The sequence below is a fragment of the Bos indicus x Bos taurus genome, chromosome 28, assembly GCF_003369695.1.
Source record: "Bos indicus x Bos taurus breed Angus x Brahman F1 hybrid chromosome 28, Bos_hybrid_MaternalHap_v2.0, whole genome shotgun sequence".
Taxonomy (NCBI): Eukaryota; Metazoa; Chordata; class Mammalia; order Artiodactyla; family Bovidae; genus Bos; species Bos indicus x Bos taurus.
Window position 1 is genome coordinate 28,392,915 of NC_040103.1, and position 17,060 is coordinate 28,409,974.

The window sequence follows — 17,060 nt, forward strand, 5'->3', positions numbered from 1 at the left end:
TGTTCAGAAATGACAGCTTAGTATAGACATATATATTTTCTGTTCTGTGGGATCCTTCAAAGGGGTACCAACTTTCCTTGCTAGATGACCATATTTAAGTCATTGCAGGCTTTTGTGTATTGGTTTTTTCACCGAAGAGAAATATGGTCAGAAAAGTGAACAACGTAGATGTGTCTACTAAGACGTTCCTTTGTGGGCATAAGAAGCTAGATTAGACAATTCCAAGAATCTGTGTCACTGTAGAGTATGCACTACAGATGTCAGAGTGTGTCTGAGCTGGAAAACATGGTTCTGAACAGAAGAGACAACTGTAGGGGGAAAAATGTCCTATTCCATATCTAACAGAAGGGCACTGACTCCAAAACATCAGAGTTTATCAAAAGGACTCTATTCCCAGCCAAGAATGGTCAACTCTTAACCAAAGGGAACTGGGAGGAAACAAGCTAGTGCCTGTCCTCCCTACGCTACTGAGAACCAGAGTTCAGAATGGTGAACCTGCCTTGTCTCCTCCTAGATTACATTCAGCAAAGATTTTCAAATCCCAGAAGCGTTTTGGGGTATAAAGAGACAACATGATGGTATGGAAAGAATACAGGCTTTGGGATCAGAGAGCCCTGAGGTTGAATTCTGGCTCTACTTATTAGCTGAGTAACCAAGGGTAAGGTGCTTCATTTTGTATTTCCTTTTCCATAAAACAGAGGATAATCCTACCTTTCAGTAAAAATACTTGGGGTTGCAGAGGGCACCTTGTAGGAGTTATGCCACAGGTTTTACTATTTGTTTTCCTGACTTGTCAGGTAATTAGGTAAAGTGTACATATAGAATGACTATACAGAATTGAGGGCAACTATGTCATAAATTATGGTTTTCAATTTAAGGGGCCGGTGCTGGAGCATGAGTACTAAAGGTCATGGACTGTATCTGTGCCACTGTTTCCTGTATTGTAGTTCAAAGTACACAGGAAGCACAACTGGACCTACAAGGTCCCAAATCTCTAATATTCTAAGATGTTTCATAAGGGGCTTTTCACCACCTGGAAACCTTTTATTGTCTTGGCAGAAATAAGAACACTCTAAGTCATACAGGCCATAGCTCATTCTAGAGCTCCAATTCAAATAATTTCTAACTGTTCCATCATAGGATGCCATGGGGAAGGAGTCATGTTCAATTTTCCATTACCTTCTTCAGCAGGCTAGGTAAATCATTCAGACAGCCCTTGAGAGGTTATACATCTAATTTTATGCCCAATATGTGTATGAATAAGCAATAGAACCAAATCCTCTTTAGTGAGAAACAAGAGATGACCCATAGTAGAAACACACTATTAGTTCATGTAGAAAGGTTGCTTCTCCAGATGGTCAGATTCACCAAAGACATCTCATTCTTGCCTGACAGTTGTCTTTTTCACATGGGCCATGAGGAACTAAAGAAGTAGCCTCAACAAAATTTGCCATTTTCACTCTAGAGGGATTAGATCACACTGGAATGTAAATCTGCAAATGCCACCTGCCTAGGTTCTCCAACTGTTCTGAGGAACATTAGCTCTGTAAGTTGTTAAAAGACATTTTAGGGCAAGTCAAGTTTGGAAATTTTATCACTCTCTTGGAGATTAATAATGCACATTAGCATATTAAAAAGTTGGCAGGAGTAGTGCTGCAGGAAGGATTTCTGTATAACTTGGCATTTTCCAAACTTATTTGACCCATGGAACACTTTTTGGGGGTTTTGTTTTAAACCCACAGAACCATTAACATATTGCAGTATATAATGTTCTTCACAATGCTGTTTGGGAAATTCTGTGCTAAATTATGTCTAAAGACAGGTTTCCAAGCTCTAAAATAGCCAAGGAAGAGATAATGCCAGGGCCTCTAAAAGGTGCCAATTTCTGAAGGTCCTAACCTTTTAGGAAAAAATGAAGACAGGCTGAGATTGAGAATAGCAGGCAGACAAAGGTACTCATATGTCCACCCAAAGGTACTCTTCCCCCACCTCCCATGGAGGTCAGAGGCTCTAATTAGCACCTATCACAACTTGAACAACTTGTATCCTCTTCTTTCTCCCCTGATGGATTGCGAGCTTCTTGAGAGCAGAAGCCTGTGCCCAGCACAGTGCCTATGCTGCCAGCTCAATGAATGCATGAGCCAGGCTAAATCTGCTTATATCATCAACCTCATAATGCAAGCAGCAGGCATTTACTCAACATCCAGTGAATGATAGGCATAAGGTTAAGTGTTATATGTAGATTTATCCTCAGAACAATCCTGTGAGGTGGATATAGTTATCCTGATTTTAAAAACACAGAAACTAAATTCAGAAATTGCCCAAAGCTACTCAGCTAGTCAGGCTTCCCAGGTGGCTCAGTGGTAAAGAATCCACTTGCCAATGCAGGAGATGCAGGAAATGTGGGTTCGATCCCTGTTTGGGAAGATCCTCTGGAGGAGGAAATGGCAACCCACTGCAGTATTCTTGCCTGGAAAATCTCATGGACAGAGGAGCCTGGAGGGTTACAGTCCATGGGGTCACAAAAAGTTGTAAGTAACTGAGCACGCACATACACATTCACTAAACTAGTCAAAGATGGAGCCAAGATTCAAATCCAGGCTCATGTGGTTAACCATTGTATTTTTCCTCCTCTCTTCTAAGATTTATCTCAGCAGTGAAATATCATGATTCTGTGGAAGCAGAATTGGTACAGAACTCAAATCCATGGAAAAATCACCAGTCTGACTATCAGGCTAACGAAGGTTTAAAAGGGGAGAGTGCAAGGACAGCCTGTAAAAGACAGGCACATCTGGCAGAGGGAAGGAACTTGGAATGGTTGCCAAGCACATGCTAGTCTTTTCTTGTGCAATCTGTGTCAAGTCTAAAACACAGGGCTTACAGAAGACAGTGAATTCATGATATGAGTTTGTTCTCTGGGTCTACTGTCAAAGGTGAGGGCTTACTGGCTTGAGATCCTATGTCTTGTTCACATCTATCAAGATATTCACTCATTCACCTATTAATTGATCAACTATTTACAGAATGTCTACTGTATCTTAGCTATTGTCCTAGGCACAGGAAATATATCCAGGAACAAGACAGATAAACATTCTAGCAAATAGGGACAGATAATAAACACACACATAAATATACAAGAAAATACAAGGTAGTCATAAATGCTATGATACAGGCTGATGGAGCTACCTAGGAAGTGATTTATGACACCTTAGTTACAAGGAGCCCAACACACTGAGGTCCCGGGAAAGAGCACTTGAGGTGAAGGAACAGCCAGAACAAGGGGTTTCAGGTGGAATGAACTTCATATATCTAGAAAATAAAAGAAGAGCATGCAGAGTGGAGTGAACTGGTAAGAAAGTGATATTTGTTATACTCAAGAGTATATAAGCGCCATGCCACAGGGAGCCCTGTAAGCCAAGGTAGAGAGACTAGAAGTAGAGTGGGCTAGATGGAGAAACAAAGTCAGATTTGGGATTTCTGGAAGTAGAGATGTAGATTCATTGAAAAAATAAATATGCAGATGAATGAGTATGGAATCAAAGATAATGCTTACTTTTGTTTGTTTACTTCAGTTAAGTGTTTATTGAAAGTCTACTATCGATGTACAAAACATCACAGATAATAATCTCTACTCTACTGATTACCTGTATTTGTGAAAATTCAAGCCGTGTCTATAATTTATGGACAGGAATTGATTACAAGAGTGAAGTCAGAAGATTTTAGGTTAAAAATTACAAAAGCTATAGATAATGTATTTAGTTTTATATAATTTAACCGAGTAGTCAGGAAGGGCTCTTTGAAGAAACAGAAGTTAGCCAGGGAAAGAAAGACCATAATTAGGTTTCTTTTAAAAAATTCAGTTTTAGGGACTCGCCTGGTGGTCCAGTGGCTAAGACTCTGAGCTCTCAATGCTGAGACCCTGGGTTTGATCCCTGGTTGGGGAACTAGATTCTACATGCCACAACTAAGACCCTGCACAGCCAAATAAATTACAAAAAATTCAGTTTTAAATAGACGATACAAATATTCCCATAGTAAATTAAATTCATTTTTTTGTTTCTGGTTTTGCTTTACTTTGTGGACTACATATGAGTGATATTTAGTTCTTGGTTGCTATAGTGAGTTGAATGTTGGCCCAAGAGATATGTCTACATCTTACGCCCTGGAACTTATGAATGTGACTTTGTTTGGAAGAAGGGTCTTTGCAGATGTAATTAAGAATCCTGAGATGATCCAGGTGGGTCCTAAGTCCAATGACAAGTGTTCTTAGAAGAGATAAATAGAAGACAGACACACAGGGAGAAGGGGGTAGGGAGGCCATGTGAAGAGAGAAGCATGACCGGAGTTATGCAGCCACAAGCCAAGGAGTGCCTAAGCCACCAGAGGCTGGAAGAGGCAAGGGAGGACTATTCCCTAGAGCCTTCAGAGGGAGTATGGCCCTGCCAACACCTTCATTTCAAATTTGTGGCCTGCAGAGCTGTGAAATAGATTTCTGTTGTTTCAGATCACTGTGTTTGTGGCAATTTGTTATGGCAGCCCTAGGAAATGAGTATACGTGGCTTTTCCCTCTTACCTAGCATGAATCTAGGCCAGTTTCCCCTAGATATCTATCTTTTACACTCAGGGAATCCAAAGTTATACAGATGAAACAAAATAAGAAGTCAAAATAAATGCCAAACATCATCTATCTCAAAGCCAAACATATTTTTGGATATCAGATATGACTACATAATTTGTACTGCTGCCTCTATTAGCAAGGATAATGAGGTGTGAACTCTACGGAGAGACTAACCATTGCAGGAGATGGTTTGCAGTTATTTGAAAGAAATACTATCCTTTTTTTTAACCACCAGGTTACACTTTTGTTTGCTATCATTATCCTGAATCATTCTATTTTGTGCATCCTATAATTTTAACACAGATAGTGATTCATCCTATATAATTGTTCCTGAGAGCAAATCTATGATCTTTAGTTAGACTTTTCAAAAAAAGGTATGCAAATATAAAGATGAACTTATTTATTTTATTTAATAATAAGTGATGACTTCAAATCTTTTATGTTGGACTTATAGATGCTGTCAGATCTGTTCTGTGAAACAAAGCAATATAACCAAAGCTATTCTATAGAAATGACCCCGTGGTATTATACAAATACACGCATAACCTCCATGATTTCATTAAGTTTTTCCAAAGGTTTTCACAAAGGTCAGAAGAGGGATTATTTTAAACAAATAAAATTATATAAGTAAATAAGCAAGGAGACGAATGTTCTCTTAAAATGTTATGTGGATCAAGAAAATGAAATAAAAGGCATCCCTGTTGGAAAGGAAGAAGTAAAATGATTTCTATTTGCAGGTTGTGTGATCTTATGTTAGAAAATCTTAAGAAACCCACCAAAAAGTATTGAATAAGCAATACTGTGTTATTAAAACCCGAGTCAATGCTTTGGAGAAATTTAAAAATCACAAATTGCAGTACTCAATGGTGGAATAAAAACATTGTCAGATAAACCAAAAACTAAGAGAATCACTGCCAGCAGATATGTTCCATAAAGAATGATAAAGGAAGTTTTTCAAACTGATAGTGATAACAGAGAAATATTTAGATATTCAGGAACAAATGAAAAACACTCAAATTGGTAAGCATGAGTAAATGTGGCTAAGTACAAAAATTTTTTGTTAATTTACTAAAAGTATAATTGTTGAAAACCAAAATCCTAACATTATATGACAGTGATTATAACATATATGGAGGAAATATAATATGGCAACAATAGCATAAAAGATGGGGTGACAGTACATGGAACTACATGAAAACAAGGTCCTTACAATTAACTTGAAGTGGTTCAATATTAACTTTAAGTAAACCATGAAAAATTACAATTTCTAGAGAAATCACTAAAATATAAACTGCAAAATGGTAGAGCGAGAAACGCTGGGCTGGAAGAAGCATAAGCTGGAATCAAGATTTCCGGGAGAAATATCAATCACCTCAGATATGCAGATGACACCACCCTTATGGCAGAAAGTGAAGAGGAACTAAAAAGCCTCTTGATGAAAGTCAAAGCGGAGAGTGAAAAAGTTGGCTTAAAGCTCAACATTCAGAAAACGAAGATCATGGCATCTGGTCCCATCACTTCATGGGAAATAGATGGGGAACAGTGGAAACAGTGTCAGACTTTATTTTTTTGGGCTCTAAAATCAGTGCAGATGGTGATTGCAGCCATGAAATTAAAAGACGTTACTCCTTGGAAGAAAAGTTATGACCAACCTAGACAGCATATTCAAAAGCAGAGACATTACTTTGCCAACAAAGGTCCGTCTAGTCAGGGCTATGGTTTTTCCAGTGGTCATGTATGGATGTGAGAGTTGGACTGTGAAGAAAGCTGAGCGCCGAAGAATTGATGCTTTTGAACTGTGGTGTTGGAGAAGACTCTTGAGAGTCCCTTGGACTGCAAGGAGATCCAACCAGTCCATTCTGAAGGAGATCAGCCCTGGGATTTCTTTGGAAGGAATGATGCTGAAGCTGAAACTTCAGTACTTTGGCCACTTCATGCGAAGAGTTGACTCATTGGAAAGGACTCTGATGCTGGGAGGGATTGGGGGCAGGAGGAGAAGGGGACGACAGAGGATGAGATGGCTGGATGGCATCACTGACTCGATGGACGTGAGTCTGAGTGAACTCCAGGAGTTGGTGATGGACAGGGAGGCCTGGCATGCTGCGATTCATGGGGTTGCAAAGAGTCGGACACGACTGAGCGACTGAACTGAACTGAACTGAAAAGGCCACTAGACCCAACTCTGTCTAGAAGAGATGAACCTTAAATACATAGACAGGTTTAACACAAAAAGAAAAGAGGAGGACAAACCATGCAAAGAATAACTACCCAAAGATCTGTGCTGTGCTGTGCTGTGCTTAGTCACTCAGTCGTGTCCGACTCTTTGCCATCCCATGGACTGGAGCCTACCAGGCTCCTCTGTCCATGGGGATTCTCCAGGCAAGAATACTAGAGACGGTTGCCATGCCCTCCTCCAGGAAATTTTCTCAACCCAGGGATTGAACCCAGGTCTCCTGCATTGCAGGCAGATTCTTTATCATCTGAGCTACCAGGGAAGCCCAAGAACACTGCAGTGGGTAGCCTATCCCTTCTCCAGGGGATCTTCCCGACCCAGAAATTGAACTGGGGTCCCCAGCATTGCAGGCAGATTCTTTACCAGCTGAACTACCAGGGAAGCCCACCCAAAGAGCTAGAGTAATTAAATTAATGACAGACAAAACAGACTTTAAGAAAAGGTATATTACTAAACATAAAGGGGGAATATTTCATAATTATAAAATGGCTAATTCATCAGGAAAACACAATAATCGTAATCATTAAATATTTATGTACTTAATACCAGAGCTCAAAATTCATGAAGTAAAGACTGACACCATTTAAAGGGAAAAACAGAAAAATTCACATGTCATATTTGGAGATTTTAACAGTTCAGTCTCACTAAAAGCAACTAGACAAAAAAATCAGTTAGGACATATAAGATCTGAACACTATCAACCCACTTTGACCTGACATTTTTGTAACATTACATTCAAAAGAAGGCACATTTTTCCAATGTATATGAAACATTCATCAAAAAAAAAAAAACCTGACCAAATTCTGGGTCATAAAACAAGTTCTCAGTCCATTTTAATGAACTGAAATTTTATACAGTGTGTATTCTGACCACAAAAGAATTAAATTAGAAATAAAAAACAAGAGTATATCTAGAAAAATAAAATATTTGGAAATGAAAAACAACCTATCTTTAAATAATATGTAATCCACCACAGAAATCATGCAGAAAATCATAAAATATTTCAAACAGAATGATGATGAAAATACAACATATCAAAATTTATAGGATATAAAGCAATGTTTAGAATGAAATTTATAGCCTCCAAAGATTATCTTAGAAAAGATAGGTAAAGTTCCATGCTAAGAAACTAAAAAAAGAAAAGCAGAGGATGCATACTGAAAAATAAATAGAAGGAAGGAAATAATAAAGATATGAGAAGAAATAATACAAAAGAAAAAACAAAATTAATAAAGTAAAAAATTGATCCTTTGACAAAATTAAAATTGCTAACCTTCTAGGTAGATTAAATAAAAAACAAAAAGGAGAAAGAGAAGATATAATTCACCAATGTTAGGAATAAAGGCTAAATTTCAGATTTTACAGATTTTATAGATATCAAAAGGATAATGATAAAATATTATGAACAGCTTTAGGTAAATAAATAACATACAAAATGGGCAAATTTCTAAAAAAAAGACAACTTATTTATCACACGAGATAAAATAAACTCTGCATGCCTATGTATTTATTTAAAAAATTAGCAAAACTTCCCCACAAAGAAAACTGCAGGCCCAGACAGTTTCGTTGGTGAATCTTATCAAAAAATTCAAAATGAAAGAACAGTATATACATGTGTGTGTGTGTGTGTATATATATATATATATATCTTTACAAATTCTTACTGAAAATAAGAGAAAAAACTCCCCGACTTATTTTATGAGGACAGTTAAGTCTATTACAAAATTTGAAAAGGTATTACAAAAAAGATAATTGCAGATCAACATTCCTCAATATTTAACAAAATGTTAGAAATAAACTTAGCAATATATAAAAAGCCTAATACATAATCATCAAGTTGGGTTTATCTCAGGACAATAAGGGATAATCAATGTAACTACCATATTAAGAAAATAAAGGAGAGAAGCCATATAACCATTCCTCTCTCTATATACAGAAAGTTTTTGACAAAATTCAACAGTCACTGATGACAAAATCTTTTTTTTTAATTAGGAAGAAAAAGGAATTTCCTTAATCCAGTAATGGGCACCTATGAACAATCTAATATCCATCTTAATTGTAAAATATTGAATTTTCCCCCCCTAAAATTAGGAAGAAGTCGACAATACCCACACTCATCACCTGCATTCAACACTGTGTGGTGGTTAAAGCAAGTGCAGTAAGGCAAGGAAAATAAAGGAATAAATATAAAAAAGAAGTGAAACTATCTCTGTTTGCAGATGACATTACTACTTACACAGAAAAACCTAAGGAATTCACAGATTACCTAGAAGAATGAACAAATTTAGCAAGACTACAGAATACAATATTCATAAACAAAAATAAATTATATTTTATAATAGTAAATAACTGGAAATGAAATAAAAATTCAATTTTAATAGCATTAAGACAATAAAATATGCATAAAATTTTAAAAATTATGTGTAAGACCTGTATATTTAAAACCACAAGCCACTGATGACAGAAATAAAATAAGACCTATAAAGATGGAGAGTTATAACATGCTCAGGAACTAGAAGACTCATATTTCACTAGGACGTCAATTCACCCCAAATTAATGTATATATTCGATGTTATTTTAATCACAGTCCTACCTCTTTTTTATGGAGAAAGTGACAAACTGATGTTAAAACTTATACGGAAATAAAAGGACCTAAAACATCTAAAGCAATTTTGAAAAAGAAGAATCCAGTTGGGAGAATTTATAATACATGACACTTCAAGAATTTCTATAAGGCTGCTATAAGGTAACCAAGACAGTGAATATGGGTATAAAGTGAAAGTGAAAGTCGCTTAGTCGTGTCCGACTCTTTGTGACCCCATACTCTACACAGTCCATGGAATTCTCCAGGCCAGAATACTGGAGTGAGTAGCCTTTCCCTTCTCCAGGGTATCTTCCCAACCCAGGGATCAAACCCAGGTCTCTTGCATTGCAGGTGGATTCTTTAGCAGCTAAGCCACAAGGGAAGTTCAAGAATACTGAAGTGGGTAGCCTATCCCTGCTCCAGCAGATCTTCCCAACCCAGGAATTGAACCAGCGTCTTCTGCATTGCAGGCGGATTCTTTACCAACTGAGTTATCAGGGAAGCCCATTGGTATATAGATGTATAGATCTCTACTTAAAAGGTCATCTGATTTTTGATAAAGGTGCCAAAACAAACTAATGGAGGGTTTTTTTCAACAAATAGTGCTGGTACAACTGAATATCCATGTGGAAAAAAGAAATCCTGACTTTTATTTCACACCATATTTAGAAATTAAATACAGGAGAATATCTTATCAGTCTGGCGGACTTCCCAGGTGGCGGTGGTGGTAAAGAATGCCTGCCTATGCAGGAGACATCAGGGACACAGGTCTGATCCCTGGGTTGGGAAGATCCCCTGGACTAGGAAATGGCACCCTACTCCAGGATTCTTGCCTGGAAAATTTCATGGGCAGAGGAGTCTGGGGCTGCAAAGAGTTGGACACAAATGAACAATTGAGCACAAAGGTTTATTATGATGAGAAAGTAATAACCAAAAAAATTTGATAAATTAAACTTTATTAAAAAGAAGAATTTCCACTACTCAGAAGACCTCATGGAAAAGTGAACAGGCAAGCCAAGACTAGGAAACTATTCACAAAACATATATATATGATATAGGATTCGTATTAGAACATAACAAGAACTTCCAAATTCAATAAGACAAGCAACTTATAAAAATGGGCAAAAGATCTGAACAGACACTTCACCAAAGCAGGTATCTGAATGATGAGAACACAAAAAGCTGCTCAATAGCAAAAGTCATCAGGGAAGTACAAATTAAAAATACAATGAGACACTTTAATGTACATTCCAGAATCACAAAAATAAAAGATACATTGTGAAAAAGTGTCTGCAAGTTGTTTTTTTTTTTAATAAAAGAAATACTCACCTTTCTCTGGACTCAGAAATATACTCCTAGGTATTTATCCAAGAAAAATGAAAATACGTACCCTCAAAAAGATTAACACAAGAATGTTCATAGTGGCTTGATTCAAGATAACCAATAACTGGTAACAGCTAAGGTGCCCAACAGAAGAAAGGATAGGCAAATTTTGGAATAGTCATACAATAGATTACTATTCATAAAAAAGGAACGAAACCAACTACTGTGTGCGTAACCACATGCGGGATCTCAAAAACAGGCTGAGGGAAACTGAGTGTTCATGGTCTAATTCCATTTGTATGAAGTTCTAGAACAAACAAAATTAATCTATGGTGGAAAAATATGCAGAATTAAGGCTGCCTCTTGATAACCAGGGGCAGAAATTAACTGCAAAAGGGCACAAGGGAGCTGTAAACAACTACTGAACTTCAGTTAACATTCATGCTGAAGTACTTTTTTTTTTTTTTCGTATTTCAACGTTGTTTATTGAGGAGTGAATGAGACTACTGCCAGACATGCCAACGACACTTCACATTCAAGGGCTGGAAGCCAAAAAGCTGGAGTGACGTACACTTAAGTCTCTAACGGACTCTGCATCAGAAAAAATGAGGGACTGATAAGCAGAAGGATGAATATATGCACAGTTATCAGAGAAATATAGCAAAACGTTAATTGAGCTGGACATATGGATGTTCTCTCAATAATTAAACTGTTGTGTATGTTTGAAGTTTTTCATATATTGGGGAAAACTGCTTGCAATTGCTCGGCTCTCTCCCATTGCCTGTACAAACTGGAACTGAATTTGTATGAAGTAAGCCAGTGGAGGTGCTATTCTCAGACTCATGATTTTATCTTTAAAGAAAAACACAAAAACTAACATGAAAAAGAAACCAAACTATTCCTTCCCAACAAAGAATGAATTAAAATGAACAGCAACTTTAGCTTCACATTATATATGTCATGACTCTGGCTCTGGTAAGAGAACTTCCAAATTCCATGCATTGGTCCTCAGCTTAGATGTGTCTTAGGTCAGCTAAGACTAATCATTTAAAGATGGGCACCTGCCTTGACTATAGTGTTTAGCTCAAGAAAATATATTTGCTGAACTTGGCCTCTCAGGGTGAAATGCAAGGCCCATGCAATGCCAACAAAACAAAGCAAATTAAAACAATGTCAAGAAAAATTCACACATTTCTGTTAAGGAAGGGTTATAGTCAAGGCAGATGCCCATCTTTAAATGATTAGTCTTAGAAATACATCTAAGCTGAGGACCAATGCATGGAATTTGGAAGTTCTCTTATCAGAGCCAGAGTCATGACATATATAATGTGAAGCTAAAGTTGCTGTTCATTTTAATTCATTCTTTATTGGGAAGGAATAGTTTGGTTTCTTTTTTGTCTATGGGGTCTATGCTGTCTATGGGGTCTATGCCGTTTATGGGGTCGCACAGAGTTGGACACGACTGAAGCGACTTAGCAGTAGCAGCAGCAGTCACCTAATGGATTACAGATTCACTGTTTATAGCTTCAGAAAAACACTTTTGGGTTTCATTACCTTTATCAAGAGATGCCCCAGCCATATGGTAAAAGCTCAATGCAGTGTCTACATCATTAATATTCTTTAGGAAGGTAAAGAAGTTCTCCACTTCCTGAAATGTCAGCCCCTGAAAGAAGAAAAACAATAAGGTAAGGCAGGAGCCTGTGCAAAAAGCAGCATAAAATGCAGAAGACTAGGCAGTTACTCATGCCTATAAATCAGAAATTTATGCTATGTCTGGAACAGAGACTCAACAAATTACTCAAGGAATGTCAAATTTACAAACAACAGGGGAACAAAACTTTTCCATTTTACTCTAAGAAAGGCATGCTAGCTAACTGCTTTCCCCTTATATGTAAAATCTGACATGAAGCTGTTTACAGTGATGGCTGGATATCTTTAATCAAAATATTTTTAACTATATCCTCCAATTAGCCACAGTATCTGTTGTGACACTCCCTAAATGAGCTGTAGCCACTTGATTTGTTATACATCTTAACAAGTAAGATCCATTAGGACTTTCATTTTAATAACCTACTCAATAGGCCAGTCAAGCTTTTTTGAGGCTTAAGCTAATTAAAGAATCACCAAAGTCAGTGATATACATGGGAATAGTTTCAGAATTTAGCAGAACCCAAGCAACTGGGAAAGTTGTTCATTATACCAATTTAAAAGCTACTAACGAAGCAATGAAGCAGTTGGCCATGTAAATTTAATTTGATGAAATTTCTGTGAACGAGGAAATTCTTTTCAAAAGCTAGTCAAAGATTTGCTGATCTTTAATTCTACCTTTTATGATGGCTCAAGAGAGTAGTTGGATAAAGACAGATTAGAGGGAGGAAGATCTGTCCTATCTGCCTGCTTTCCATTTCTCACACATCATGCTGGGACGGAAATGAATACAATTTCAAAGAAGTGAGTAACACTGGGAAGACACTGAGGTTAGTGCATTTTAATGAAGCATAAGGTCCTTAATGGACTGCACATGTTGACAGGCTTCTACCAAGTACCGCTCCTCTTCCGATTTCCATTTCCCTGAACTATAGAGCCTGGGCTTCCCAGGTGGCACAATGGTAAAGAATCCACTTGTCAGAAGACGCAGGAGACATGCGTTCTATCCCTGGGTTGGGAAGATCTCCTGGAGTAGGAAAAGGCAACCCGCCCTAGTATTCTTGCCTGGAAAATACCTTGGGCAGAGGAGCCAGGTGGGGTACAGTCCATGGAATTGCACAGAGTTGGACATGACTAAGCATGCATGCAAACTACAGAGCCTAGGAATTTATATCTGTAACTCAGTAAAAAGGAAAACTTAATATAGACTATAGTACTTTCCTGGTACTGTAGGACCAGGAAACTGGCCAATGATATCTTTATCAATCTAACTAAGAGCTAAAATACTCTATGATTATGTCATATAATCTTAGTTTTTCCCCCTCAGTTCAGTTCAGTTGCTCAGTAGTGTCCAACTCCTTGTGACAACATGGACAACAGCACGCCAGGCTTCCCTGTCCATCACCAACTCCCAGAGCTTGCTCAAACTCGAGTCCAATGAGCTGGTGATGCCATTCAACCATCTCATCATCTGTCATCCCCTTCTCCTCCTGCCTTCAATATTTCCCAGCATCAGGGTCTTTTCTAAGAAGTCAGTTTTTCACATCAGGCGCCCAAAGTATTGGAGCTTCAGCTTCAGCATCAGTCACTCCAATGAATATTCAGGACTGGTTTCCTTTAGGATCGACTGGTTGGCTCTCCTTGCAGTCCAACAGACTCTCAAGAGTCTTCTCCAACACCACAGTTCAAAAGCATCAATTCATTGGCACTCGGCTTTCTTTTATGGTCCAACTCTGACATCCATACACGACTACTAGAAAAACCACAGCTTTGACTAGACGGACGTTTGTTGGCAAAGTAATGTCTCTGCTGTCTAGGTCATAGCTTTTCTTCCAAGGAGCAAGTCTTTTATTTCATGGCTGCAGTCACCTCTTTTGGGGCCCAAGAAAATAAAGTCTCACTGTTTCCATTGCTTTCCCATCTATTTGCCATGAAGTGATGGGACCAGATGCCATGATCTTAGTTTTTTGAATGCTAAGTTTTAAGTCAGTTTTTTCACTCTCTTCACTTTCATCAAGAGGCTCTTTAGTTCCTTTTCGTTTTCTGCCATTAGAGTGGTGTCATCTGCATATCTGAGGTTATTGATATTTCTGCTGGCAATCTTGATTCCAGTTTGTGCTTCATCCAGCCTGGCATTTTGCATGATGCCACAAGGTGACAATATACAAATTTGATGTACTCCTTTCCCAATATGGAACCAGTCCATTGTTCCATGTCTGGTTCTAACTGTTGCTTCTTGACCTGCATACAGATTTCTCAGGAGGCAGGTAAGGTGGTCTGGTATTTCTTTTTTTTTTTTTTAAGAATTTTCCAGTTTGTTGTGATCCACACAGTCAAAGGCTTTAGCGTAGTCAATGAAGCAGATGTTTTTCTGGAACTCTCTTGCTTTTTCTATGATCCAACAAATGTTGGCAATTTGATCTCTGGTTCCTCTGCCTTTTCTAAAACCAGCTTGAACATCTTAAGTTCTTGGTTCATATATTGTTGAAGCCTAGCATGGAGAATTTTGAGCATTATTTTGCTAGCATGTGAGATGAGTGTAATTGTGCAGTAGTTTGAACATTCTTTGGCACTGCCTTTCTTTGGGATTGGAATGAAAACTGACCTTTTCCAGTCCTGTGGCCACTGCTGTTTTCCAAATTTGCTGGCATACTGAGTGCAGCACTTTAAAGCATCATCTTTTAGGATATGAAATAGCTCAGCTGGGATTCCATCACCTCCACTAGCTTTGTTCGTAGTGATGCTTCTAAGGCCCACTTGACTTTGCACTCCAGGATGTCTGGTTCTATGTGAGTGATCACACCATCATGGTTATCTGGGTCATGAAGATCTTTTTTGTATAGTTCTTCTGTGTATTCTTGCCACCTCTTCTTAATATCTTTCGCTTCTGTTAGGTCCATACTGTTTCTGTCCTTTATTGTGCCCATCTTTGCAAGAAATATTCCCTTGGCTTTTCCCCTTAGAATCACAGAATTTAAATATTTTAAAATTGTGGAATATGAGGATCAAATAGAAAGGTATGTAAAACATAAACGTACAAATGAGCAAACTCTGTAAAATGAAGTTTTACACCCATAAAAACTCAATTCAGGTCAAGAAGCAGATTACTGTCAGCATCCCAGGAGCCTCCCTCCCCTTCCCCAACAATAGCCCTTTACAGTTATGAGCTTGTTCTCCGTGATAAAAACCATTCTGAATTTTAGGAGATTCATTTCCTTGCCTTTCATAAAAAACAGCTTTTCTATCTATTTATGCATCCTTTAACATATGTTTAAGGAGTTTAAGTATATCTACTTTTGAATTTTATAAATGGAACCATGCAGTATGTATTCTATTTTATATGGTTTCTGTCTTAAAAAAAAAAATATATATATATATACATACACACATACATATATATTTGGCCACACCACATGGCATGTAGGAGCCTAGTTCCCTGAGCAGGGATTGAACCTGCATCCCCTGCACTAGAAGCACGGAGGCAAGCAATGGACTGCCAGGAAGTCTCTGGCTTCTGTCTTTAACATTTTTTAATGCTTTAGTGTTATGTCTGTAGTTCATTCACTTTTATTGCTGTAACTATTCCATTGTGTGACTATTCCATTTGGGCTATTTCTAGTTTTTGGAAATTATGAACAGTGGTCCATCCATATTTAAAAATTCATTCAAACATTTATGGAGCATCTAGTATGTACCAAGTTCCATAACTTTTGGTGGTGAACTGGAAGGCCTATATTAAATAATTCCTCTCAACTTGAAGTCATTCTCATGGTCTTGACTTAGAGCACTCAGAGTTCATTCCTTGTAAAAATGCTACAATATGCTAACTAATGTAAGCACTAGGCTATAACATAATACGAGGAGAATTCCACTGGATCAGAAGCACAGGTTTTATATCATCTGCTTACGAATGGATACACTAATACCATCTTCTCTTTCCATCAAAAGACATTAATGGAAGAGTATTCAGCCTTTACAAGGAAAGAAGTTCTGATACATGCTACAAGGACAACTCTGAACACACTATGTCAAGGGAAATAACACAAATTACAAAAAATACAAAGGACAAATACTGTATGATTCCACTTATATGAATTACCTAGAGTAGTTAAATTCCTAGAGACAGGATGTAGAATGGTGGTTTCCAGGAACGGGGAGGGGGATAATGAGGAATTATTGTTTAATGGTATGGAGTTTCAGTTTGGGAAGATGAGAAAGTTCTGGAGATGAATGATGGTTTTGGTTGCACAGCAGTATGAATGTACTTAGTACTATTAAACCACTTAAAAGTGGTTAAAATGGTAAATTTTGTTCTTTATTTTTAATGGTAAATTTAAAAAAAGATATGCTAAAGCTTTTCTCCTTTTTAAATTTTACATATGGATTTCCACAGGGTAGGGAGCATTGGTGTCTGAGTTTATGAAAGGATTTTTAAGGCTAAAAGGTTAACATAAATTCCTAAAACTGAAAGGGCAACCTCTAATGTGTGTTAGTTAATTTACTGTGAAACATTAAAGACGACAGCGCTTACACTGAGAATTATTAGAGAACGGAAAAATCTAAATTGAGTGATTATTCATTTGATGACAGAAAAACAGTGGAATATAAATCATATTAAGCCATTATTAAATAAAAATATGCAACATTTTGCCTT

At 37.5% G+C, this 17,060-nt stretch overlaps 1 protein-coding gene across 4 annotated transcripts in view; it reads right to left on the reverse strand.

The window, feature by feature from the left end:
• MICU1 (mitochondrial calcium uptake 1) overlaps nt 1-17,060 on the reverse strand; it is a 216,188-nt gene that overhangs the window by 14,632 nt on the left and 184,496 nt on the right. For all 4 annotated transcript variants that reach the window (XM_027531092.1, XM_027531090.1, XM_027531093.1 and 1 more), the window contains one exon: nt 12,314-12,422. In XM_027531092.1, the coding sequence (XP_027386893.1) occupies nt 12,314-12,422 (109 nt within the window). The remainder of the gene's footprint in view (nt 1-12,313; nt 12,423-17,060) is intronic.